This window comes from Danio rerio, chromosome 3 (assembly GCF_049306965.1).
Source record: "Danio rerio strain Tuebingen ecotype United States chromosome 3, GRCz12tu, whole genome shotgun sequence".
Lineage (NCBI taxonomy): Eukaryota > Metazoa > Chordata > Actinopteri > Cypriniformes > Danionidae > Danio > Danio rerio.
This window is the reverse complement of record NC_133178.1, coordinates 57,575,859-57,603,748: the sequence shown is the minus strand read 5'-3', so window position 1 is coordinate 57,603,748 and position 27,890 is coordinate 57,575,859. Positions and strand designations below refer to the sequence as shown.

The 27,890-nt window shown below is 36.4% G+C and overlaps 2 protein-coding genes across 16 annotated transcripts in view; one reads left to right on the top strand and one right to left on the bottom strand.

Annotated features, from left to right (window-relative positions):
- nprl3 (NPR3-like, GATOR1 complex subunit) overlaps positions 1-13,617 on the top strand; it is a 36,771-nt gene extending 23,154 nt beyond the window's left edge. For 4 of the 15 annotated variants that reach the window (XM_073942680.1, XM_073942664.1, XM_073942621.1 and 1 more), the window contains 5 exons: positions 2,428-2,534; positions 2,959-3,088; positions 5,734-5,923; positions 6,596-6,788; positions 10,586-11,501. In XM_073942680.1, the coding sequence (XP_073798781.1) occupies positions 2,428-2,534; positions 2,959-3,088; positions 5,734-5,923; positions 6,596-6,788; positions 10,586-10,751 (786 nt within the window). In that variant the 3' untranslated portion in view covers positions 10,752-11,501. Of the gene's footprint in view, positions 1-2,427; positions 2,535-2,943; positions 3,089-5,733; positions 5,924-6,595; positions 6,789-10,585; positions 11,505-13,219 lie in introns of those variants that run through there. The other 11 variants (XM_073942646.1, XM_073942609.1, XM_009299798.5 and 8 more) reach the window with 6 other exon arrangements.
- Positions 13,618-13,696: 79 nt separating this feature from the next.
- On the bottom strand, positions 13,697-25,185 carry mpg (N-methylpurine DNA glycosylase). Its single transcript, NM_001082850.2, has 3 exons — positions 24,639-25,185; positions 17,682-17,886; positions 13,697-14,201 (listed from the first exon to the last, which is right to left on the bottom strand). The coding sequence occupies exons 1-3, from the start codon at positions 24,870-24,872 to the stop codon at positions 13,792-13,794; spliced, it is 849 nt and encodes a 282-aa protein (NP_001076319.2). The 5' UTR covers positions 24,873-25,185; the 3' UTR covers positions 13,697-13,791.
- Between the last annotated feature and the right edge of the window lie 2,705 nt (positions 25,186-27,890).

Sequence of the window (27,890 nt, the reverse complement as noted above, 5' to 3'; positions counted from 1 at the left end):
ACAGAACTGTATTTAATTTCTGTATTTATACCAAATTTATACAGCTTTATACGTCTTACAATTGTTGTCTTGTTTCTTGTCCAAATATCTCATATATTTTAAAGCAAAAAAATTTTTTTTTACTTACACTGCTTTGTAAGTAAGTTAAAAACTAAACAATATTTTTACTTGATCTAATAAATTTAAGATATTTAACAAGAAAACTATATATAACTAGAAAAGCAACGTCAGAAAAAACATTTTTGCATTGATTATTCAGTTTATGTACCTGAATACTGTTGGACTCCCCAGAAAATCATATCAAGCTATTCAAACTGTCTAGAGAAACTGTGTTCAGATCGTAATATTTACATTTACATTTAGTCATTTAGCAGACGCTTTTATTGCAGAGAAATAAAATATTAAATATCAGATTTTTCTAATATTGTGCAGCCCTGTTATATTTACTTTATACTATGCAAACATTATTCAAACCACTAAAAGTTTTAAATATTAATAGAATTTGCATTATACATTATTTTTTAATATATATTTTAATAAATTGATTCATTTCCAGACACAGAAATCAGTTAAGGATTCATTTTATGACGTTTCATTATATTACTTAATTACTTTTTCTTTTTGGTATTTGAAACATTAAAGTAGACTTAATTTATTCCTCTTAAATTTACCATGATTTCTGTGTATATAAATTTGCTTTTGTAGATATTCCAAACGATCACCAAAATTGGGCGTTTTTGAGCCCTACAGCATTCGTTTTACCTATAGTTTGTCTAATGCTGCCATCTAGCGGACAGAAAAATCTAAACTTATACCCTTATACAATATCTCAAAGCATTCTTTCATTCATTTTCTTTTCCTCTTAGTCCCTTTATTAATCTGGGGCGCCACAGCGGAATGATCCGCCAACTTATCTTTAATATAATATGGTAGTTTTCAACCATTTAGACTAAAACTATTGTCCTCGACTATATTCAAAAGCCCAACACTAAGGATGTTTTAAGAGCTAAATCTTCAAGGTTTAAAATGACACTTTGTTTGTGGCTTACTGAATAGGGATGAATGATAAAGATGTTTAATTTATGTTTTTAAAATAAAATATCATAGAGCTTAACATAAACAATGTTTTTTCAAATGTCTAGTTTTATTAATTTTCACTAGTTTTGTGTCAGTAAGCTGTCTTTTAATTATGTTTTAATTTACATATTGAGGTGTCCCAACATTCATTCATTCATTCGTTTTATTTTCACCTTAGTCCCTTTATTATCCGATGTTGTCACAGCAGAATGAACCGCCAACTTGTGCAGCATATGTTTTTCATAGCGGATGCCCTTCCAGCTCAAGCCCATCACTAGGAAACATCCATACACACTCATTAACGCACATACCCTACGGACAATCTAGCCTGCCCAATTCACCTATACTGCATGTCTTTGGACTGTGGGGGAAACCAGAGCACCCAGAGGAAAGCCAGGCCAACACGGGGAGAACATACAAACTCCATATAGAAATGCCAACTGACCAAGCCAAGGCTCGAAGCAGTGACTTTCTTGCTGTGAGGTGACATTGCTACCCACTGCGCCACCGTGCCGCCACAAAATAAAACATTCATCCTTCGCTCATTTTCTTGTCGCTTAGTCCCTTTATTAATCCTGGGTCGCCACAGCGGAATGAATCGCCAACTTATCCAGCACATTTTTACACAGCGGATGCCCTTCCAGCGGCAACCCATCTCTGGGAAACAATTAAAACATTAAAACTGTAAAAAATAATAATAATAATAAGAAGAATAAGAATAAAAATACAATAATACATATATTTGGATCCCTTTTAGTTAATCTTCCTGGGGTCCCACAACACTTAAAATACAAACTTTATTCCATACATTAGAAAAAAAAACATTAGAAAATGTAATACATTCATACATTACAATACCTCCTGCTTTCTTAGTATCACACACCTGTTCACTAAAATAAATAAACCTAATTTTCCCACAGTTAAATGCTACACTTTAAATATTATTAATACAGAATTCCCAAATGTGTCATACTTTGTTGTTTATTGCCTTGTTTATCCTGATTATTGATAGTGACAAATTCCATATTTTAGTGCAAAACTGTACATTTAAGGAAAATCTTTTTTTAGAATGGCAAGTCAATAGTAGCATATTCACGTAAATAGACATTAGATTGCAGTTGATACTGCTCTATTGGCATTTTAAAATGTATATTGTTCCAGTTGATTGTTCCAATCTGTCTTCCACCCTTTTCAGCTCAGTGCATACTATCAATATATTATGTGCTTGAACAGCATGAGTGCTTCAAAGACAAATAAAACAACATAAGAATGACTTTGACTTATAAGTTGTTTTACAGTACCCCCGCAGGGCTCTGGTTAAGCTCCACTGCTCTTCTATGTCTCCTGCAGATCTTCCAGATAGCAGCACATTTGGTGTACTGGGGTAAAGCCATCATTATTTACCCTCTCTGTGAGAACAACGTCTATATGCTCTCTCCTCATGCAAACATCTGCATGTGAGTACAGTCTATGCTCCATCTAAGGCTGAATTCCATTGTCTTGTTGTTTAATGATACAGCTGAAGTAAGAATTATTAATGTCTACTGTGCATCTGGAAAGTATTCATAGCGCCTCACTTTTTCCACATTTATTTATGTTACAGCCTTATTCCAAAATGAATAAGTGCATTTATTTCCTCAAAATTCTACACACAATACCCTATAATGAAAATGTGGAAAGATTTTTTTTTTTTAATTGTTGCAAATTTATATATATATATATATATATATATATATATATATATATATATATATATATATATATATATATATATATATATATATATATATATATAAAAATCTGAAAAATCACTTGTACAGAAGTATTCACTTATATTATAACACTTACATTAATAATTATGATTAGTTCTTCCCCCTCTAGCTACTCTCCTTTGGCTGAGCACTTTGCTGTCCAGTTTCCAGGTCATGATCTGCCCTCAATGCTGGCCAAATTCTCACTTCCTGTGTCTCTGTCTGAGTTCAGGAACCCTCTGGATGCCCCTGTGCATGAGGTCAGTGTTGTGACTTTTGCGCTTCAACATCATGTCAGTGGGCAGAGTCTAAGCAGTCTCTGTTGTGGATTCATAAGCATTGTTATCAATTACACAAAACACAATAAAACATAAAATAGAGACGACATGAAGAAATTAAGTTAACATATTATTATAGTTATCAATATTATTATTGACAAATTTAAGGAGATTGAGCATAAAACTATCAAGTTGTCACAAAAAACTCTAGAATTGTGTTTTATTTTAGCTTATTATATATAAGTAGTTTGAATAAACAGCAAACCTTATTCTTTGTGTAAAGTGTGATGCATACACAACACAATTATAACAGTAAAAACATTTCCATATAAAGCAGGCCATTCAGAGTGACCAGCTTCTGAACTTATGGCTGAAGGGATAATTACTACAAAGTGTACTTCTGGAAGTAGTCAAAATTGGGCAACACTTTTTGTTTTCATCCACTTGTAATTGTATAGAAAAAATTAAAATTAAACCAGTTCTTTGATTTAATAACCAGTCTAGTAGCTTCTTATGTAGGCGCACACTAAAAGATTCTTCAAATCAAAATGTCAAAGACCACAACTATAAGCTAAGATAGAAAATAAAGATTATAGGGAATAGTTCATGGCGATCAGTGGTGTAAAGTAACAAACTACAAATACTCAAATTACTGTAATTAATTACTTTTTCTCAGGAATTGTAATTTACTGAGTAGTTTTAAAAATGTGTACTTTTACTCTTACCTGAGTACATTTTTAGTGCAGTATCTGTACTTTTACACCACTACTTTCCTTCAACCTGCAGTCACTACTTTTTTTCTTGTCTATGGAGATTAACAAAATCAGTCCTGTGATTCATGTACAATCAAATCACACATAGAAGGTAAATAGCATCATAATGAACTACCTCAAGATATGTGCACTTTATAATTGCAGCAAACTGTTTGGAAGCATTAAAAGTGTCCAAGAAGATGTCCAAAATCAATGTCAGTATTTGACGTCAATAAGATGTTGGTTTAAGATGTTGGCTCGACATTGGATTTTGGTCACTTTCTAACACAACCTAAAATCAACCAAATATCAACGTCATTTAACGTTGATATTAGACATCAAAATAACGTAGTCCTTAGACGCTGGCTAGACATTGAATTTTGGTCACTTGACATCACAACCTAAATCTAACCTAATATTAACGTCTTATGTCGTTGTGTTTCTGCTGGGCAACAACTACATACAGAATGTTACGTTTACACACATCTACAAGTGACATGTAAACGCATCAGCTTTTCACAGCGTAATACTCACTACTCATGAGTACTTTTAAAAGGGCTACTTTTTACTCATACTTTGAGTAAAATTTACAACATATACTTTTACTCTACTTGCACTACATTTTTAGGCAAGTAATGGTACTTTTACTTGAGTATGATTTTTCAGTACTCTTTCCACCACTGATGGCGGTAATATTAATAATGTACAATACTTCTATTAGCTGTCTACTAGGGTTGCACGGTTTAGCGGAACTTTGGTTGCACCACGATACTATGGCTCCAAAATACTGGCGGTGCCACTGTAGTTTGTAATATCATCATTAACAGTTCTACAATGTGGAAAAGTCACTAAAATGCTTAAAAATTTGTGCCAGGAAATAATCAATAGACCACTTTATTTATCTTTCATTTTAACTGTCTGCATACGGGTCGTAGTTTGCAGTCAAGACAGATCATACGGCTTGATCAATGATTTATTTATTTTATTATTATTGCATTAACTACAAAAGACTCACAGTATATACAAAATAAAGCTGAGAAAGTCTGTATAAGTAATATATTTTCCATGATAAGGCCATTCTGAATCGAGTTGAAGTATTGTGACATTTAAAATACAGTATTTATGACAATTAGCTTTATTTTTAGATTTGAGTTATGACTTAATAATACAGTATTGCGATACTACTTAGTATTGTGATACTTCAGCTGCTACAGTATCGTGGCCTGAATTGATGGTATCGTGACAACCCTACTGTCTACAACAGTAGCTATATCATTTGGGATTTTATCATTTATAATTTCAGCAATGGGACAACATCTGCTATTCTGATGTTTGCTTGATAAATAATGACTAAGAGGAAACAAGCTGTTGTTTAATTGGTCCATTAATATGGCTGCGTCTAAAAGCTCTTTGGAAGCAGCATTCCAAGGCAGGAAGTCATCAAGGCACGTCCAAATCCAAATTCTGCTTCACTTCCTGTCAACAGTAGTTAATTAGGGCCAGAGTTAGAGTTGTTTGCCTGTTTAGTTGCCTTTAGATGCTTTAAAATCCATGTGAACCAGTTGCTAAGACTTTCAGTTTGTCGATGTACTTTTAAATGAAATGGAATATTGAGTAGGGGGCGGAGCTTTCTTTTTGCGCATCATTCTCTCACTGCAAACGAAAGAGAGGTGTGGTTAAGAATATAGTGGCTGACCAGTAAAAACTGACATCAACAGAGAAAGACATTCAGAAATGCAGAAGCAAATGGTCAGAATGTGATTGAAGATTACCAAACCAATTTTCAAAAGAACAAGAATGTACACTAGTAAGATAAACACTTTACATTTAGACTTCACATGGACTTCAACTATATGATTTTGTGTGTATGAGCAGGCTCATCTCATTCAGATGGTGGTGTGGATGCTCCAGCACAGACTGCTCTTTCAGCTCCACACATATGTGTGTCTGCTGGTGCCACCTAATGAGGAGGAGCCTGGACTGCGGGACGAGGAGCTGCCCATAGTCACTCGCGTTACAGGCCGGAGTCTGAGCACACCCAGCGCCCTGAGCTTCGGCTCTCCCAGTGTGTAACTCAGTCACATCTGCAACTCCATAAACATAAATACAGTTGAAGTCAGAATTATTAGCCGCTTTGAATTTTTTTTTAGTTTTTAAATATTGTCCAAATGATGTTTAACAGAGCAACAACATTTTCACAGTATGTCTGATAATATTTTTTTTCCTCTGGAGAAAGTCTTCTTTGTTTTATTTTGGCTAGAATAAATATTGACCATTTTATGGTTAATATTATTAGCCTTTAAGCTATTTTTGATAGTCTACAGAACAAACCATTGTTATACAATAACTTGCCTAATTACCTAATTAACCTAGTTAAGCCTTTAAATGTCACTTTAAGCTGTGTAAAAGTGTCTTGAAAAATAACTAGTAAAATATTATTTACTGTTATCATGACAAAGATAAAATAAATCAGCTATTAGAGACGAGTTATTAAAACTATTATGTTTAGAAATGTGTTGAAAAAATCTCCTCTCTGTTAAACAGAAATTGGGGAAAAAATAAAAAGGGGACTAATGATTCTGACTTCAACTGTAGTTCATCTACTACTGGAAATTCAGTCATTGTTTACTCTCCCTTCACTTGTTTCAAACCTGTCTGACTTTCTTCAAAATCAGTGGATTACTTTAGTGAAGTGATTTTGGAGAAATTATTTAATGTAGTGGTTTTCTGTCTGCAGCCAGTAGTGATGACATGACCCTGACCAGTCCCAGTATGGATAATTCCAGCGCTGAGCTGCAGACCGGCGGAGACTCTCCTCTCAATAAAAGAATGACAGAAACTCTTCTGGCCAGCCTGACTGAACACGAGCGGCAGGCCATCCTCAGAGTCCCCGCAGCGCAGAACCCAGAGGACCTTCGCCTGTTTGCCAGGTGACGGAGCATCTATTGTAGATTGTTGATTGTTCTTCGAACTAGAAAGAACTTGAAAATTAGTTTTTCACCATTCTGGACAAACAGCAGATTACATTTATTTATTTAGCAGATGCTTTGTCCAAAGTGATGTACAGTTGAGGAGGAGCAATACACAGAACAAGAAACGGGAAAGAAACAAGGAACTTGTTTGCGCTCAGAGAATGAAGTACTAGAGTAAAGGCTGATTTATAGTTCTGCGTCGAGTGAGCGGCGTGACCTATGGCACATGCATTGCTTGTAGTCGTGCATTTATACTTCTTAAAAACTTAAACACTTGTGAAATGCTAGCTGGCAGTAGGTTTTTTTTATGTTCCTCTGTGTTGTGTTTCTTCGCTGGTGTTGTTTTTACTGAACACTACTTAATGTAAAAGTAGCTCAAACTCACTCATTCAAAGGCGAGAACTGGCAGACGTCCAACAACTTTAATCATAAGGTAAACACAAAACAACAGTCTCCATCTGGAGCTCCTTCACGGGACTCGACACTTGTAAACACTCGCTCCAACGGGTTCACGTGGCTCTCATCCCCATCCACACTCGTTACCGCGAACAAGGCGACTGATCACAGAGCTTGTACTATGTGTCGTTGCGACGTGTAGTTACATGTTTTGATAGGTGGGCATCAGCATCGGCATCAGCCATGGTGAGGGGTATGCAAACGCATGAAGGCTGTGCGACACCATACCTGTGAGACCATACCTATGCGATTGACGCAGAAGTATAAATCAGCCTTAAGGAGGAGAGAGATTTAGCAGGTGGTTTTTTCAAGCCCACTCACCTGTGTGAAGCAGATTTCATACAGTAAATGCATCATGTTTGTGTTGGTTAGTCTGTCAGAAAGATAAAAGAGTGTGTTTTTTACTGGTGGTTTGTTAAGCACACTCACCAGTGTCAGGCACACTTAGATTTTATAATATTTTGGTGTTGCAAAGTAAGGGTGGGGTAGAGAAGAAGGGTCTTGGTTTTATTCACAGGGGTTCAGGTGATCTAAGTAAGGATCAGACATTGTATAACTTTGCAGACTTTTTTTTGTTTTAGTTTTTATTTTATAGAACAATTTGAAAGAGCAACATCGTGAATGTCATTTTGTCACATTTTTAAATGTGAACATTTCTTGACCTCAAACCTTTGAAATATTATTTTAAAAAGTAAGATCGAATTACTACTTCTTAAAAAGCTTTTGTATTATTTTTCATTATGAATGTCACTTAAATTCAGTGCATTGCATATTTGCTAAATACAAATGACAATTTACCATAGAAAAACAAATCTAAGAATTTTACAAGATCAACATCTTTTAACATCAGCCATTGCATTATTTCATTGGATGGTCTTTCTTGAAGTGACAGGGGTCTGATTTATAACATTTGTGTAGATACCTTCTTAAAAGTGAGTGTATATCCAATTTATTTATTAATGCTACGATGATTTAGAGTTGTTCAATTAAGTCAGTATTTAAGTTAAATTTGATTACTCCGCGTTTACTTACTGCTGGGCAAATTCTCCCATCAGGTTTTTTTATAGATCACAGCATATGCACATTTCTGCCTGTTTTGTGCATATGTCACATTTATAAATGGGACCCCAGGTCCTTATAGTGTTAGTTCACCCAAAGTTAAAATTATGGTATATGATTTAAAAACACATTGCACTGAAGCATGATCCGAAACACCCACTAAAGTTTTTTAGAACAACAGGTTACATGACTGAAGCCATTCAAAACATCTGTCATTTCAGAAGGGTTTCCAGACCAGGGGCCTCATGTATCAACGCTGCGTACGCACAAAAACTTTGCGTACGCCAGGTTTCACACTCAGAATCGCTCACGTTTGGATTTACTAGCAATGAACTGAACGTGGGAATGTGCGCAGCTTCACGGCAGCTTTCTGGCAGGCGTACGCACATTTTTTGTGCGTGTCTGTTTTATTTCCATTGGCGACTCCTAGAGGCAGTTGTGTTAAATTCCTCTCTACAAAGTGTCTGAGCCTTGCAGCTGTATGAGGCGGGTTCAGCAGGTATATAAGGTTTCCATACCATACATTTGACCAGCTAAACATTAAAGCACAATTTGCAGCGGTCACCTGTTTTCCCAATGTAATCTGAGCTGTCTACCGCACGCACATTGCTATAAAGACACTATCTGAAGATGAATTTGCATGCGTGAATCAGAAACATTTCCATTCAATAAATGTGCAAATAAAATATGATGCTTATTGATATGAACTTATTGATGATTCCTACTTGTCTTTCTCGTGATAAATAGTTGGCAAAATCTGATATGTTGCGGGGGAAAAAACAAGAAAGAGTTCATCAGACGCTGGATTCGAGCCGAGCTCATGCTCGAACGTATCAATTCATGATCACAAGCGTCTTACGAGCGCGCCACTGAGAGTGTTAAGCGTCATGCAACATTTTACAGATATAAACCACACTATTTCTTTTTTTTTAAATGCACTCAGTGCGATATGTTCAGACCCAACTGTGTTAACCGCATCAGCTAAACTGTCCCACTCTGTTTTTTTCTTTTGTTGTTAATTCCGGAGAACAAACTTGCAAATAACACCGCTTTTCTCCGGTCTACCTCCGAAAGCAGCACCTCCAATTCACATTCTGTTCAAAGTTTCTCTTTTTGCTTGCTTTTGCCTTTGCTTTTTCGTTGGGTTTTGCCATTAGCATAGTCATTAGCATATTCATACGGGGGAGGAGGCAGGGAGGGGTTTTGTGCTCGTGCATGTTGCGCTCAGTTTCACGTTCATTCATATGTACAAAAGAATATGCGTGAGATTCGGCGTACGCAGTGTTTCATACATCTGAAATTTTTTCTGCGTACGCACATTTACAGCTTTGTGCGTACGCAATGTTTTAGTAAGATTTCCACGCAAGTCTTCGTACATGAGGCCCCTGGTGAATCTGCCTTTGACTGACAGGGTCGGAAGAAAAATCTATTTCATGCAGTCTATTGGACCGTGCCTGTGCACAGAGTAATTGTACTGCAAATGGCCCAAGTTCGAATCCCAACTTATACAAATGTTGTGAAATTATGACTTGATGTATTTTAATAATGTTACTTTTTTATGACCAAAGCAAGACATATTTATTCCCAAAGTGTTCATTCGGTTGTCAGATCAATGTTAAAACAAAACATGTTACAAGAACAGAGCATTTAAAAACTAAGCTCTATAGCTGCATCACCCTGGATTCAAACCCATTACTCTCACCGCTTCACCAAACGACTTGAATCCTCAACTCTACAATATGGGGTTTAACACCTCGATTTGCTTAACTGTTTCTTTGCTTAAGCTGTTCCAGAGCATTACATGAAATGACCACTAGGTGACACTGTAGAGAAGAGCTTCGAAACATTTCAAAGCATCGACACAATTCTGTCAAGTGTTTCGTGAAGCCTCGCTTTGCCCACCACTATCAATATCTTACTCTCATGTGTTTCCAAACCCCTCAGACTTTCATTTGTCTTCAGAACACAAATGAAGGTATTTTAGATGAAATCTGAGAGCTTCCTCATCCTCCATAGACCCAAAGTTCCTGACTCATTCAGAAAGACACCAACAGTTATCCTCTAAACAGACCTTTTTCCATTGATCAAATGTATGCTATCCCGTTCAGTCTGATAGAAACATCTATCCAGTGTGATAAACTGATATGCTTACGTTTCAGTCTGACTGGTCCATCAATCTGATTTAAACATTGATTATTAGAGTAATTGTAACAGTGGCTTGTGCTGTTGTCTTTCTTTAGGCTGCTGCATTACTTCAGGGGCCATCATCACCTAGAGGAGATCATGTACAACGAGAACCTGCGCCGCTCACAGCTGAAGACTTTATTTGACAAGTTTCGCAGTGTGTTGGTGATCACCAACCACGAGGACCCCATCATCTCTCTGTTCCAGTCTCCACCAGAGTAAACCAACAGTAAAGTGAGTGTGAGGAGGCTGTCAACTGTCTGATCTTCATCGGTAGCTTAAACTAATTTTGAGCTGTGACCAGTTAATGAACATCTCAGCTTCATAAGAGCCTTATTAATGAGCCTTGCATAATCTACTGTCCATAACTCTTGTTTACCAAAGATTTTCCCTTTAATGTTTTTACCTCATACGTGGTTTATTTTAATAAACGATCCAGGGGTCGTGATGTGCGGTTCATCCTTGGGCAGTCGTTAAATGGATGGTTTAAGTATCCCATCCAAGCATCTCCTGTTTGGAGCTCGTTCCCAAATGTGATAAATCATCTCTTCAAGCGAACAAGACTAAAAACACATGATGCCATGATGTTAATTCCAGACTGAATGCCCCGAGGAATTCAGTGTGGAGAAATGGAGGCCCAGAAGAAGAAGAAGAAGAAAAAAGGAGGCTGTAATAGCCCTGAGGTGCAAATAGGTTTCCAAACATCTGCAAAATCAATGAGCACCAGGAATAACAGGACTATTTAACAAAGCAACATGCTCTTACTGAAATAACAGACATGTTCAGAGCTCAAACTCAATTATTTATGTCATACCAAACCTGTGTGACTTTGCTTTTAGTTATTTTGTACCTCAATACAGTAAAAAGACCACTGAGGACTTTCAAGATCCAATCACCCTGTCCATTCACCCATTCATTTATTGTTAATTTATAATTCTTAAAAATAATTGTTCAATAAAAGATTAATAATCATTTTAGATGTTCATTCATTCATTTTCTTGTCAGCTTAGTCCCTTTATTAATCTGGGGTCGCCACAGCGGAATGAACCGCCAACTTATCCAGCAAGTTTTTATGCAGCGGATGCCCTTCCAGCCGCAACCCATCTCTGGGAAACATCCATACACACATTCACACACACTCATACACTACGGACAATTTAGCCTACCCAATTCACCTGTACCGCATGTCTTTGGACTGTGGGGGAAACCGGAGCACCCGGAGAAAACCCACATGAATGCAGGGAGAACATGCAAACTCCACACAGAGACGCCAACTGAGCTGAGGTTGGACCCAGCGACCTTCTTGCTGTGAGGCGACACCACTACCTACTGCGCCACTGCCTCGCCCCCTTTAGATGTTTTATTCACATTTTTTTATGTAGGTTTTAAGTTGTTAAAGGCAATCTCATGATTCATTCAGTTTGTTGAGACAATAGATAACCAGTAATAACACTGTAATACATATATTATTACTTTGATTAGAAGTAAGTTACACACAGGCAGATTTGTTTTGTTTAACCTCAATGTATAATCAGGCACCACAAGTATTAACTTTTATTTTGAATCTATTTGTCTTTTTTTATGACTCCAAATGTGCTATTTGCCATTAGCTTGCCATTTTGAATCACCAAGCACCATGGTTTCAGCTAAAACATTTCCTTTAAAGTTGTACTAAAGGAAGTGTTACCTGCAACTTGAATTTCTTGCGAGTTAATAAATTATCACCAATTTCTTTTATTTTTAGGCGAACTAAAAACTTTGTGGTTTTAGTAGACACAGATATTATTATTATATTATTATAATAACAAGAAACCTCAAGCGTGTCAATTTATAAATAGTTTACCTAACAAAGTAATTTTACTGACCCTGAAAATGTTAAGTATTGTAAAGACTGTATTAAACTTTTGCAAAATTCTTTTGTGCTGTTGTTTTAAATAAAATAATATCATGTTTTTATTATTATTATTTCTGTTTGAGACTTTTGTTTCTCCTAAAAAGTTTTTATGATATTAAAATGTTGTTAGACCTTCTGGTTTTACCCAAGGAAACAAATACTGACCTCAAAGTAATTTTGACTGAGTATTAAAAAGAGCAGCTTGGACATTCTTCTAAATGTCTCATTTAGTTTTATGGTTTTGAAATGACACAATAGTGAGTTAAAAGCTTAATTGAAGAACACCAGGATGATCTTTCAGCAGACTGTCCGCTCTGTGTCAGATTGCGAGTTTATCCACCGCTCTGCATCTTTGTTCAACACACGGGTGTCCCCTCAGTGGTTTGGTTGCCTATTCTCCATGAGACTCAACTCCAAGCCGTGATGACGTCAGCTCTAATGATGGTCTCTTTTTCTGGGTCCAGCCACATGTTGGCATCAGTTGCCAGATCCCTGCGGTCAAAGCAGCGCTGTAAATCCAGAGCTTGGCATAACTTGAACGGGCCATTGCAGAACTCTCTGTCCTTAGAGCTTTTAGCTCCAGGCTTGCGTTTGAAATAAAGTAATATCATGTACTTATTATTATTCCTATTTGAGACTTTTGTTTTCTCCTAAAACGTAATCATTAAAATGTTATTACACCTTCTGATTTTAACCCAGGAAACAAATACTGACCGCAAAATTTTGATAAAGACTTAGTAATATAGAAATGAGCCGCTTAGACATTCTTCTTAACATCTCATTTTGTGTTCTACAGGTTTGGAATGACACAATAGTGAGTTAAAAGCTTAATTTAAGAACAAACACCAGGATGACCTTTTTAGCAGGAAGTGTGTGTGTGTTTTGTTCAACACACTCACACACGGGTGTCCTCTAACTCAACTCCAAGCTGTGGCGCCATCACCAACGTTGGTCTCTTTCTGGGTCCATCTTCAGCCACACCTCAGCATCGGTTGCCAGATCCCTGTGGTTAAAGCAGTGCTGTATATCCAGAGCTTGGTATAACTTCGATGGGCCATTGCAGAGCTCTCTATCCTTAAGGCTTTTGGCTCCAGGCTTGTGTTTTACATCAAATAATTTCATGAATTTATTATTTCTGTTCAAGACTTTTGTTTCCCTGAAAAAGTTATGTCATTAAAATGTTATTACACCTTCTGATTTCTACCCAGGAAACAAATACTGACCTCAAAATTTTTGTAAAGACTTAGTAATATAGAAATGAGCTGCTGAGACATTCTTCTAAATGTCTCATTTTGTTTTATGGGATTGAAATGACACAAAAGTGAGTTAAAGCTTAATTTAAGAACAAACAAACACCAGGATGACCTTTCAGCAGACTGTCCGCTCTGTGTCAGATTGCGAGTCCATTCGCCGCTCTGCATCTTTGTTCAACACGCTCACACACGGGTGTCCCCTCAGGTAGAAGCGCAGCGGTTTGGTTGCCCATTCTCCGTGAGAGTCAACTCCAATCCGTGGCGCCATCACCACTTCTCCAGCATCAACGATGGCCTCTTTTTCTGGGTCCATCTCCAGCCACACCTCAACATCGGTTGCCAGATCCCTGCGGTCGAAAGAGCGCTGTATATCCAGAGCTTGGCATAACTTGGACGGGCCATTGCAGAGCTCTTTGTCCTTAAGGCTTTTGGCTCCAGGCTTGCGTTTGGCCGCTCGCAGGCCCCTCATGACATCCTGACCACTCAGAGGCTCCAGCGAGCGCAGAAGCACAGCCGCCCCTTCCCCTAAACACACACATAGAGTAAAGCAGTTAGCGAGGCTCCACGCTGTCTCCTTCCTGCTGGCTCCTGCACATGTGCTCCAACCCTTTCTCTAGGTTTATTTAATGCGCCAGTTTGACCTATAATGAGAAGCAGTTGGAAACGGCAGCAAAACAAAACACTTGTTTTCTTGCACAACTGGCGGTGAGGGATCTTGTGGTTGCAGTTTTCCGGCTCCTGCGAAGAATTCTTCTGCTTGTTAATTTGTCTGACGTATGGAATACTGGCTCTGGGTCCAAGCTTCTAGTGACAATTTTGAACAAGGAGACCCATTTTAGTTTTCAAAGTGGTAGTTCACCCAAATATGTCATTATTTACTCACTCTTGACTCTCGTGAAGATATTTTGAAGAATGATGGAAACCGGTAGGCATTGACATACATAGTAGCAAAAACAAATACTGTGGTGGTCAATGGCTATCACAACATTCAACAAAATATCTTCTTTTGTGTTTTTGACAGAATAAATAAACTCAAACTGGTTTGGAACAGGCGACGCAGTGGCGCAGTAGGTAGTGCTGTCGCCTCACAGCAAGAAGGTCGCTGGTTCGAGTCTTGTCAGTTGGTGTTTCTGTGTGGAATTTTTGCCAGTGATGGGTTGTGGCTGGAAGGGCATCCGCAGCATAAAAACGTGCTGGATAAGTTGGCGGTTCATTCTGCTGTGGTGACCCTGGATTAACAAAGGGACTAAGCCGAAAAGAAAATGTATGAATGAATGGTTTGGAACAAGTCAAGGGTCAAGTCAAACTTTATTTTTAGAGCACTTTTAGAAGTGAGCCAAAGTGCTGTACAGAAAATATACAACAAAACAAATACAATAGTACATAAAATAGAAGATAAGCACATAAATTAAGATAACCAGGTATTAGGATCAGGGGTCTGTTCTTCGTACGTGGATTTCTCAGTTAGCAGGATTTAGTTATTGACGATTTGACACGATCCAGGATCGTTTCGTTCTTCAAAAATCATCCAAGACTTGTTGTCATAGCAACAGTTCTGCTAGCTCAAATCTGCTCGGAAACAGGTTCAATTTATATAAACAGAATTAGATCGGGTCAGTTAAAGCAAAGATAATACAGAAAGTATGTACAGAATTCTGATATTTTCTTACAGTAGTAGTTATATTCACGTGAATATAGTAAATATATATATTTTAAACTATATATAAAGTAAAAAAAAATATATATATCAATAAAACTTATGCAATCTGCACTCCGAAATAAAAGTACAAAGACTGTCTCATGGTGGTTTAAATAGAAAAAATTATTGATTTTAACTTTTTTGATACAAACGCATACAATATTTTTAGTACAATTTGTGTATGATAATTTCCACTATAATCAACTTTTTTTTTTTCTTTAAGGAATACTTCATTTGTGCAGTCATAAACATGTTTTGACAGTTAATACGACTGATTTGATGCTTCACAAAAGTTGCAGACACCTTTACCAACAAAAAAGGCTTTTGTAATGTTAAATTAATTTAAACGTCCATTTATTCTTTACACCAATTAAGAAACCGGCCTTTTATAATACTACTATGGCTATTATAATAAAGAAAATCCGTTCTAAATGTAAAACTAAATAAATTGCTAAATGCTCTTGACACATGAAAGTGTAAAGCCTGCAGCCCACTATACATGTGAAAAGTTTTCGCATATTCAATTAACAAACCATTTCCTATGAATTTTATGTAATTTTGCTCTCATGGATAATTGAATATTAATCAGATGATGTCATTACGCTGCTGTGCCGTCAGCCAATCGTTGCATTTCTGATCATGATTTCGAGAATCGATTGATTTCTCCTTCACAACACACACAGCGATATCAGATCAGTTTATCCAAACATTTTTAATCTGATTCACGAACTTGTTTGAAAAAACAAATTAGCCAGAGATCAGTGATCTAGATTAAAAGATCCAGGATCTGCCAAATCATCTTAGATCATAACGTGGGGATATATGGTCATATTTAGGTATGGGAGGATAACCATTTTCAAGGTATACTGCGATTTGGAAAAGTCAATGTAATAAAACCGCCAAAATTTTCTGTAATACCCTTCCTAAGATATGTGTAAAAATTTTTATTTACATTTTGTTTTAAGTTTTTTAGGACAACAGTATCTCCAGCAGAAAAGATATCCAAAGAGGGCATTTTAAATAATAAAAAAATCTGTGTTTTTGAAACATGAAAACAGCTGAATTTTTTATTATCATTCATTTATCATTTTTTATAATTATTTAGCCTCAAAAAATATTTTAAAAGTTTCTCAAAATAAAATGCATTGTGTTCAAAGGGGGAAAGTTTTTTTTTTTTTTTTAACCAGACATTTAAAAAGAAAATATTTTAGAGCAGTAATTAAAGTATTGTAAAACCATGAAATCGTGATATTTTAAACCGGCCCATGCCTAGTCATATTTGCAAATACCAGATAACAGGCGTGCTGCAGCATTTTATCCATTTGCAAACAGGCAATAGCTGACCTGCTGCTCCCCATATACAGTGCATTACAGTAATCTAAGCGAGTGGTTATGAAAGCATGGATTACTGTCTAAAACTGATTTGGTGTATATTGCTTTATTTTTGCAAGTTGTCTTAATTGAAAAAAAGCTAGCTTTAACTACCGCTTTAATCTGACTGTCAAATTTAAAATCTGATTGTCAAATTTCACTGTGCGCTGACTGTAAGCTTAATATTAGGGATGTCCAGATCAGTTTTTTTGCCCTCGAGACTTGATTTTGAGTATCTACCGATACCGAATCCTCATTCGATACTTCTATAACACATTAAAAAAGAAGAGCAAAGAAACAGATTCAGGATGTTCCTTATTTTTTATTTATTTACCTTATTTTAACATTCAACTGCTCTGTTAACCAGCAAAGCACTTCTGTGAGGAAGCTTGAACAATCAAAGAAATAACATCAATTCTTCACTTTTAGACTTTAGAGTAACAGTAAATATAAAAAAATTCATTTATTCATTTTCTTGTCGGCTTAGTCCCTTTATTAATCTGGAGTCGCCACAGCGGAATGAACCGCCAATTTATCCATCAAGTTTTTACGCAGCGTATGCCCTTCCAGCCGCAACCTATCTCTGGGAAACCTTCACACTCACATTCACACACACACTCATACACTACGGACAATTTAGTCTACCCAATTCACCTGTACCGCATGTCTTTGGACTGTGGGGGAAACCAGAGCACCCGGAGGAAACCCACGTGAAGGCAGGGAAAACATGCAAACTCCACACAGAAACGCCAACTGAGCCGAGGTTCGAACCAGCGACTCAGCGACCTTCTTGCTGTGAGGCGACACCACTACCTACTGCGCCACTGCACTGTTTTGTGGTCCAGGGCCACATTTGTTTTCCAGTTCTGCCATCTAAAGCTGCACCAGAAACTGATATGTGCTGTCAGACTTGTTACATACATGAGGTGAATTACCTTGGCTGGAGACGTTCATGCAGAGGTAGATGCCGTAGATGGGATAGACATAGATAGTACCGGGTTTCATGAACATTGCCGTGTTCCTCTCGGTGCGCTTTCCTCCTGCCGAATGGGAGGCCTTATCTTCGCCACCCAAATATGCTTCGGTTTCCACAATCTTTCCTCTGAGCTCAGTGCCATCAGTTAGTTTCCTCACCAACACCTAAACCACACACACACATACATGCACACAAAAAGAATGAATGTATCTGTACAGTAATCTCACCCCCAGCAGGGGGCGCAAATAAGCCAAAGAATTACATCTACTGACAGACATTAGATTGCACATGCTAGTAGTTTAGTGGTGCTTTTAAATAGTACCTCATTCCTTATAACAGTGCCTAAATCCTACTATCCTACTACCCCCCCAAATAGATGAAAATGACTTACCTGAGCATTTCTAAGGACTTTATTGAAAAGTTTTGCATACCTTACTTTAGAAACAAATACATTGTGGGTTTATTAATACTATTTCTCTTTGACTTTGCCACTTAACATTTGAACATGCTGAACTGAATTCAAGCTTGAATGAACAAGATGGTGGAGCTAATAAATTTAAGAAGCAATTACCGATCTCTCATTAAAAGAATCTTACAGTAACCCTCAGGTCTGTGCTCGTTCATTGCAGGTTTGTTTTGGTTCACGTATTCTATATAAGGTTGCTAAAAAGGCGCTAAAAGAAGCTCCGGTCAGTTTTGCAGTTTGGTGAAGCAAACATGATGATGTTTAAGTGCTGCAGAGTGTGAAAGCCACAAGAGTCACCTTCTATGGCAAGCCCATTTCACATTCAGTTATTTCACATTCAGCCATTCACAGGATTTGAGTTCTTCATATTATTAATGACTTAATGTTGACCGGTTGAAAAGCTAATTCTTCATACTGTATGTATGTATTTCTGACTTCTATTAGTAATTAGTCATTTCAGGTATTTGAAGTGCATTTTTTACTTGAAAAATTCACATTTAGGTTATGAGAAATGAAGTTAGTTGCAATATTATACCAACATCAAAAATGATTACTAATAGCAGTTCAACTGTTGATGTCAAGAATAGACAAAGGCGCTAGTGTGATATACAGTTGCAATCAGATTTATTAAACCCCCTGAATTCTTAGCCCCATTTGTTTTTATTCCCAATTTCTGTTCAACAGAGAGAATATTTTTTCAACACATTTATAAACAATAGTTTTAATAGCTCATTTCTAATAACTCATTTATTTTATCTTTGCCATGATGACAGTAAAAAAATTTGACTAGACTAGCTAATACTTTTGACCCTAAAATGGTTTTTAAAAAATTAAAAACTGTTTTTATTCGAGCCGAAATAAAACAAATGAGACTTTCTCCAGAAGGAAAAACATTATTAGACATTCTGTGAACATTTCCTTGCTCTGTCAAACATCATTTGGGAAATATTTTAAAAAGAAAAAAAATTCAAAGGGAGGCTATATAAAAACTTGCATTTTAACTAGTGAAAACAGAACTGTTGATATTCAAGAGTTCAGCAAAACTGAAAATCTGTGATCATTTACTCACCCTGTACATGTCATAAATGTGTCTGAGTGTTTCTTCTGTTAAACAAATTATTATTATTAATATTATTATATAGAAAAATAGTGAAAAACCATTGAATTCCATAGTATTTGTTTTTCCAACAATTGAAGTCAAGGGTTAAAGATTTCTAACAATTTAATTTTCAAAATAATTTCTTTTGGGTTCAACAGAAAAAGTAAAGGCATGAAACAGGCCTTCATGATTAATCTAAAAAAAAAATTGCGATCTTGATTCGAGCCCCCACACAATCTTAACCCAGCATTTCTATGATTCAGCCAATTATATTTTCAAGGTCAGAAGAGAAGCGTAAAGGCGGATGCACAAGTCTTCTCATTGTTTTACATACGTTGCTCAGCAATGTGGACACCTCCAAATGGCATTGAATGAGTCACATACTGTATTTATAATGTATAATTCACCCCAAAATGTCATCACACATGAGCTGACCGTGATCTGTGCATTTAGCAGAGAGGATGCGCGTGCTCGCATCTACTTCGGTGAACAGAACCTGCGAAGGCTTTGAATAACAGGTAATAAAGTTGTAAATAATGTTCAGTTGTGTGCACCAAGTGATCGTTTGGGAGCCGTGTGGGAAGTATGATCTGCATATATGTTTTTGTTTTTCTCAAAGTGATGGCAGCCATGACATGAGGAGCACTCAGTAGTGTATTATTACTATACTCACTATAGTATTATTATTGTTATTTTACCATAAGTTTGAGAAATAACAATAATAATTCGCCTGCTGGTGAAATCATGATTCTCAGTCAGAATTGTACAGCCCTAGTTTGAAACCACTTGAGGGTGAAATGATGTTTACCATCAAGGACAACTCAAACACGTATACTTATAGTGTCTTATATGCTATAAAATTGCAGGTTAACTATAGTAACTTATATATAATTGTAATGCAGTAATGTGCACCAATTATTGTAAAAAGCGCTATACAAATACTCTTGAATTGAATGAATTTATTGTGAGTAAATGGTGGGTACATTTTCATTTTTTGGTGAACTATCCCTTTAAGAACTCGTATCCTGCATCCTGTGAATTAAAAGTTCAACTTGCCATACAACATTTAATAATAAAAAAACATTTCTTCATATAAAAAGAAGGAAGTTTTTAGAAACAAAATGAAACTGTAAATATAAAAGATTGGTGATAAATTTAGAAATGGCTTGCCATACACCTTATTCTCGCCAGCTGCATGTTGTCAAGCTAAACTGTGCTCGGTCATGCTAAGCAAACTATCAATGCTCACACCGGATGCCCTTAAACGTGCATCTCATTAAACACTTTATATTTACACCACAGCACACTAGAAACTAACAAGACGATGCTTTCTTTGTGCTGGCTATAACTGAACCCGAAACGGAAACTCTCACAGAGCAGTGTGGCTAATTCTGTGGGATTTCTGCAGCCTTCGTTCCATTTTAAACCTCATTAAAATGCAAATTAGGCCCCTGTGTGTCCGTTCAGGTCTATTCTGTGCCCTGGACTAAAAGACTTATTTCCTTCCTTTAACTCTGTCTTTCAAACAAGTTCACGCTCATAAGGGAGAGCCATTTACAACTTTACATCTTCACATTTACACTTAAATCTGTCACTTTACTAGGCTCTCGCGCAACTTTGTGGCTTTGCAGAAACATTTTCTTCTATGGAGTCAGAAATGAGTTTCTGGCCAAGGAGTAGTGACTGTTGCTTGGGCTGTTACTCATTTCTGGGCGTCAATTCATGATTTCAACACAGTTCCTGTTAGTGTTTTTAGGCTTGGGGGTGTTTTCAGTCTGGTTTGACAGGAGAAGGATTACACTTTTAAGCCTTTCTTTCAGAAAATATCATATGATTTTGGGGGAAAAACTAATAATAATAAAAATATATGTATACCTTTTTAGTGTATATACCTTTTTAATGTGTGTCTTATATGTGTGTGTGTGTGTGTGTGTGTGTATGTATATATATATATATATATATATATATATATATATATATATATATATATATATATATATACAGTATATGTGAATATAATATAATTTATATGGTGTATATACAGCTGAAGTCAAAATTATTAGCCCTCCTGTGAATGATGGTTAAGACCTAGCAGCCACGCCCTTAGTTATGCAGACTCAATGAATTGCAGTTTCAGTTACTTCCGTATTGGCTTCACAAGAGAGAGAGAGAGGGAGGTTGCCACTTGGTTTTAACACATTTTAATCTGTTTTTATTTACTTTTATTATTTGTTTTTATTTTCTTTTACTTGTCTCTTTTGTTCCTGTTTGTGTAAAGCACTTTGAATTACCACTGTGTATAAAATGTGTTATATAAATAAACTTGCCTTGACTTACAGTATTTCTCATAATATCATTTCTTCTGGAGAAAGTCTTATTTGTTTTATCTTGGCTAGAATAAAAGCAGGTTTAATGTTTAAAATAAATTTTAGGGTCAATATTATTAGCCCTCTTAAGCCATATATATTTTTTAAATTGCCTAAAGAACAAACCACTGGTATGCAATGACTTGCCTAATTACCCTAACCTGCCTAGTTAACCTAATTAACCTAGTTAAGCCTTTAAAGAGCCCCTATTATAGGTTTTTGAAAATTACCTTCCATGTAGTGTGTAACACAGCTCTAAGTGAAGTGAAATATCCAGCAAAGGCTTAAATCTGAAAGTGTAAAGTGTATAAAACTAATGATTCAATTATAAAAAAGTCGACTCATAGTGCTTCAAATAAATCATCTTGACACTGGCTGTTTCTCAATATGCGTTCTTCAGCGGTCTTGCGTCCTCGTGTTCTCGTGCAACGTCATCATCAGCTGCCTAAGTTCAGTTCCAATAGACCAATTATCAACCTACGTCACACATGATGTTACACAGGTCCCCGGTTGCAAAAAACAGACAGGCTGCAATGGGAAAGATGTCGTGTTGTGTGGTAGGATGCCGAATTCGAGTCCAAAAATTGAAAACTTAACTTTTACCATACACCACACATTGCTTTAATACCGACTGCAGACGTCTTTGGCTAAATGGGAGCTGAATGAAGTGAGGAGCTAATTAGAAATGCTAGACTCTGCAGTTCTCATGTCATATCAGGTCAGTTCACGCTATGCTGAATCATACTCATTACTCGTTTTTGATTGCAGAAATTATTTCAGCAAAAACAGTTACATATGGTGAATTAAACTGAGGACACTGAATGCTAAGAATGAAAAGTGAAAGTTACTTTTATTAAGGTAAACTTAGTTTTATATTCACACATTCATTAAGTGACAACTTGTGACAAACTTCCTATATTGTTTACCACAGCACTTTGAATATTCGGTCTGAAATAACCTGCAAGTGTGACTTGAAAACAACATTAACACTGTTTATTTGACTGTGAACAATGTTGTACTTCATTAGCTTTTGCTATTATGATTTAGCTATTTAGAGTTTGGAAATAATATTTTTTTATGAAATTATATTATTAAGGAGAAAGTCTGAATGTGCGAATATAAAACCAACTTTACCTTTATGTGTAGGTTCACATACCCTGCTGTACAGGTGTAGTTCGCTGTCAGAATGCAGTCGTTTTGCGTGTTGGTGGTTAATTACCCAGGCCTTGTATAACGTTAGCTCCGTCTTGTTTCCTTGTCTTTGGCTAGGCGGAATCTCTGTGTTTAGCTTTTGAATCTGGTCATCATGGAGCATTATTTATTGCACATGACCTCAAAGAACAACATTGTTGGCATCCAAAGACTTGTAGACCTTTGACTTCTCTTTTGTAAAATCACTTGGAGCTTCATTGAGTTTGTATATTTCGGGCTGAATGCTTGGTCATTTCGTCTTATCCAATATCCATCAACGTTAATTTTGCTGAATCACTGTGCTTGTCACTGGGTGACGAGCTGTTATAATATGCTGTAAGCATTATGTAAATAATATATATAATATGTTAAGTAATATATCTTATTTCTAAGACAACAACAAACTGCACCGCATCTGATGCCATTCCCTCGTTGTAAATGCTAGGGCTCCCGGTTGCTTTCTGCCACCTCCCTGCGCGCGCATCCTGAATGTTTACAAACATGGTAATTGGTCTATACTCAAGACTGCAAGTACGGAGGACGCGTGAAACTTCCCGGATGTGATCTTGATATCGAGGACGCACTGATGCAGACTTGAGCACCAAACCCGCTCTGGAAGTCCTAGAAGTCATTGCGACTGGAGGTGGGAAGCGCAGCATTTTATTTAGATTTATTATTAAAGTTCAGAGATATCACTTGTTTACCCTAGGAGTTTCCCTAAATGAAACGGTCAAAGTAAACATCAACATGAATATCTTAATAAAGGAATAAACACATTAAGGGTGTTTGTTTGCTGAAATTCGTATTAAAATCTGTTTTATTCATATTCTGCAGAGTATATTTATAATGTTTTTATGCAAAGTATATATTTTGAAGAGGGGGAAAACAATAAATTGTTGTATGAGTGCCGTAATGTTTAAATAATTTCCATTTAAAACACGTGAAGGTCACGTGACCATCAGGAAGAACGCAGCATCCCATTTCTCAAAGGATGCGTTCTCTGCCCTCGCGGTCTCCTGAGTTCGTTCTTCCGAGGACACCTGGCAAGACCAGTCTCCACAAGAACGCAAGTCTGTTTTCTGCGTTCTTGGAATTGAGAAACAGCCAATGTGTCTTAAGCCGTTTTGGGGTGATGTCGATACGAAAGCCCCGCCCAATTGTTGCGCATGCACACCCAGGAAAATTTTAACCTGTGGCCCTGCCCACAAACAGACAAACACTGTAGCAGATCCCGGTTAAATCAAGTCATGAAGACACTGTGCTCAGCTGGATATTACTGTAAGTGAGAGGGGAAAGTTAGTGTTGTTTTACCCAAAGATGAAACTGTGAAACTGTGTCATCGTTTCAGGCTAGTGGTGGTGGTGTAATGGTGTTTTCTTACAATATTGACCATCGTGTCAATATGCACCAAAATTTCTAAGGAATATTAAAACCTTGTTGAATCCTTGACACAAAGGATTAAGTCAGTTCTGAAGGCAAAAGGGGGTCTAACCCAGCAATAGTAAGGTGTACCTAATAAAGTGGCCGGTAAATGTAGCCTATTCTTACATAAATGTAACGTGGTTTTACTACAAATTAAATAAATCCATGTAAAAATAAACCAAGTAAACCACAAATCCATCCTAGTTTTGCTACACTTTAACCAAACTGGTATGTGTAGTAAATGTGTGGTTATACTAAAGGGTAAACACTATAGGAATACAACATGGTTAACGTTACAATCATTTAACTATGCTTTGGTTCATTTTCATAAGTCAATGAAATGATTTTCTAAAATTAAGTTAATCATATTACCTTGCCGAGAAAAGCCTTGGCCAGCTCGACGCAGGGCTGATTGAAAAAGCTGTACGTCAGTCTGGGAGAGTGTCTCATCGAGAAATAAGGGCTGAGATGATGATGAAGAGGATCATTATGGCCCACAGTGTTCATGTCAGACTGACAATGCGCGAGTCTCTTGGCAGCTTCACATTCAGTCTTATCAGAATCTGACTCAGGTAATGAAGGTTTATTTCTCTTCCGTGTTGTCATTATAAATGAACGCTCTACAGTATATTTTGCCATACGCTATACTTTCAATCTGCTCGTGTAATTTACAGTGTAAGATGTTTTAAACAGTAGATAAAACCTATTTAAAGAGCACGACTTAATATAAGACTGTTTGATTAGGTCTATGTGTCATGTTGCTCAATATTTAGCAAAATGCTACATCATGTGTAGTTTATGACTAAGAAAAAAACTTAAAAGCTTGTTGCACTGCTGTCTCTTGTGTTTAGAGGCTGTGTGGTGATGAATAACGAGTCGCAGCAGCTTTAATCAATCCATTCACTTTCGGTAACGCGGGTTTGTTTACGTTTAGCAAACGCAAGGCACTCTGGGACACGCTCTTAAAGGGCCAGTGGCGCGTGTGTCAGATGGAGTTTTAGGAGAATTAAGTTATCCTTTACTACAAACATTTTTGAGTTTCTTTCTTTTCATTCATTAATTTTCCTTCGGCTTAGTCCCTTTATTCATCTGGGGTAACCACAGCTGAATGAACTGCCAACTTATTCAGCACATGTTTTACACATCAGATGCCTTTCCAGCTGCAACCCAGTACTGGGAAACACCCATACACACTCATTCACACACAGATACTATGGCAAATTTAGTTTATTTAGTCATTTCCGTTCAACTATAAAATAAAGTCAAAGTTTATTAGTTGCTTGTGTTTTTACGGCCTGTGCTAACATTTTAAGCGAGTTTACAGCATTTGAGCACATTATTTCGATTATAGCTTTAACAAAGATTAATTTTATGTAATTATTTACACAATGAAGAATGTACTGTACAGCTTTAATGTACGTTTTATTTCTGTACTGTATACTGTATACCAGAGCGGTCTGGCTGCAGACATGGTGCAGTGCAATCTGAGCTGCATCCAATGCTTTTTAATGCGCTCACCTAACCCCACCCCTAACCCTACCCGTCACAGTGATGTCGCTCACTCCGTTGAGTGCATTGGGTCTGACATTGCATCGCTGAGTGATGCAATCTCAGCTTGCATCATAAAGGCTGCATCCAGATACTATTTATTAATTCCTCCTCTTATGTTTTGCACTATTTATCTCTGCTTGTAATTTGTTCATTATATTGGATCCACACCCTACAAAAACATCCAAATCAATATTTAGGATATCAATATTTATCAATATTAATCAATATTTTATTATTAATAAACGGGTCATTGTCATTATAAAGTGCCTTTGATGTCCCACAAGATTGAACCAGTCCTACATGAACATAACGAGGAATAAGGAAATTGTGATGTTTTGATATAACTGGTTAAACCTTTACACACATGCAGGTAGAATGATCAGTGTTTTGAAGTATGTTTTTGTCAATTTTTGCCATAGTCTTTCATTGAATGGATGTGATTTTGCCATGTCTCGCACACTGCTCAGCCAAATTCAGTGAGTGTAAAAAGTAGGTAAATTTGATCAAATTAAAAAGATTTTGGAGTATTCTTATTGTCTTTAACAAGTTATTTTTTACTTTTATTAATTTTATTAATAATTTTGCACGTGTCCTTGAAATCGCTGTCCCCTTTGTCATGATATGGTAAATGCCTCTTTAAGAAACCCTCTGATGTACTCATTGGCATCCCCATGCCCATTTACCTTTCTGCAGTGGAGGTTAAAACATCTGCTGTGCACATAGTAACTATCTTTTCTATTTTTCCTCATATTGAGTTTGAAACTGAATGTTGTCAAGCATAACATGTCCACCCTGTCATAGTCAAATATTATTAATATAAAACAATTCAGAAATCCAAAATATAGCTTTTAAATTGTGTACAAAGAGCTTAAATAGGGAAACACTTTGCCAGCTGCAGGTACAACCTGTGTTGAATAATGTTATCTTTATTTATTTAACAATTTTGTTGTTAATTGATTAATGTTTAATGTTACAACACTAATCCACACACATACTACACCAGTAGATGCAATGAGTGGACAAACCTTTTGGCAATATATGTCTCAGTCTATATAAAAGATATCCTCTAAAGTCCATATAATGGAGCTCATTGGCTGTTTGAAATAAAAATACAGCCCCAAGTGTTTGTACGTTTATGTGAACATCTGTAATCTAATTATTTACCTTATTCTGAAAACAAAACAAACCAGTATTATTAAGGTGTTTAACTTGAGTTGCTTCCAGCATTCCCTTCACTCCTCCAATACAATGAACAATGTAAAGATTTACATTCATTAGCAAATTTAATATAATTTGAAGGACAATAACTGTTTATTTTCCCATTCATTTGCATATTGATGAAACCTAATTTATAACAGAAGAGGCGGCATGGTGGCACAGTGGTTTGCAGTAGTTAAAGAAAACAAAAGTTAAATTCATGAAAACTTTTTCAACCTTTTTATATGAACCCTTTAATGCTTCTTGTTGTACCTGTTGTTTTTTTAATGGTTCCTTTATATTTAGTTCACTAAATATAGCCTTTGTCCGGCCTGTTATGCCAATGTTCACCCTGTCATCTTGTTTTTTATGAAGATAAACAAATTATTAATAACCTCAGCCAAACATCTTGTGTGATTTCTTCATTACCAACGAGGGCCAGTTAATATTGTTTGAAAGTTTGACAAAATACTCTAGATTTTGGATCTTGATTTGAAAACAGTGTGCAATGACTGCATATTTTACTGGGAAATAAATGGTTTGTCGATTATTAATATAAATAGATTTTTTCCATAATCTATAAAGTTAAGTTGGTACAAGGACACATTTTCTTTCTGAATATACATTTTAAAATCACATTGCAATGAACAAAAATACTTATACTAAATTGAATTAGTCAATGACAGGGTTGAAATATTTTGAGATTTGTTTACTGTTTTTCCGCTTGCAGATTATTTGTAAAAAGTGCAGGAGCTTGACCAACATTCATTTCTCACAGTCTAAGGTCCAATTAATACAAAAATGTGGTTAAATAAAAAATCTAAAACTTTTTTTATTTTGATGTGTCAAAGGCACTTTATCGTGATAATGACTCAT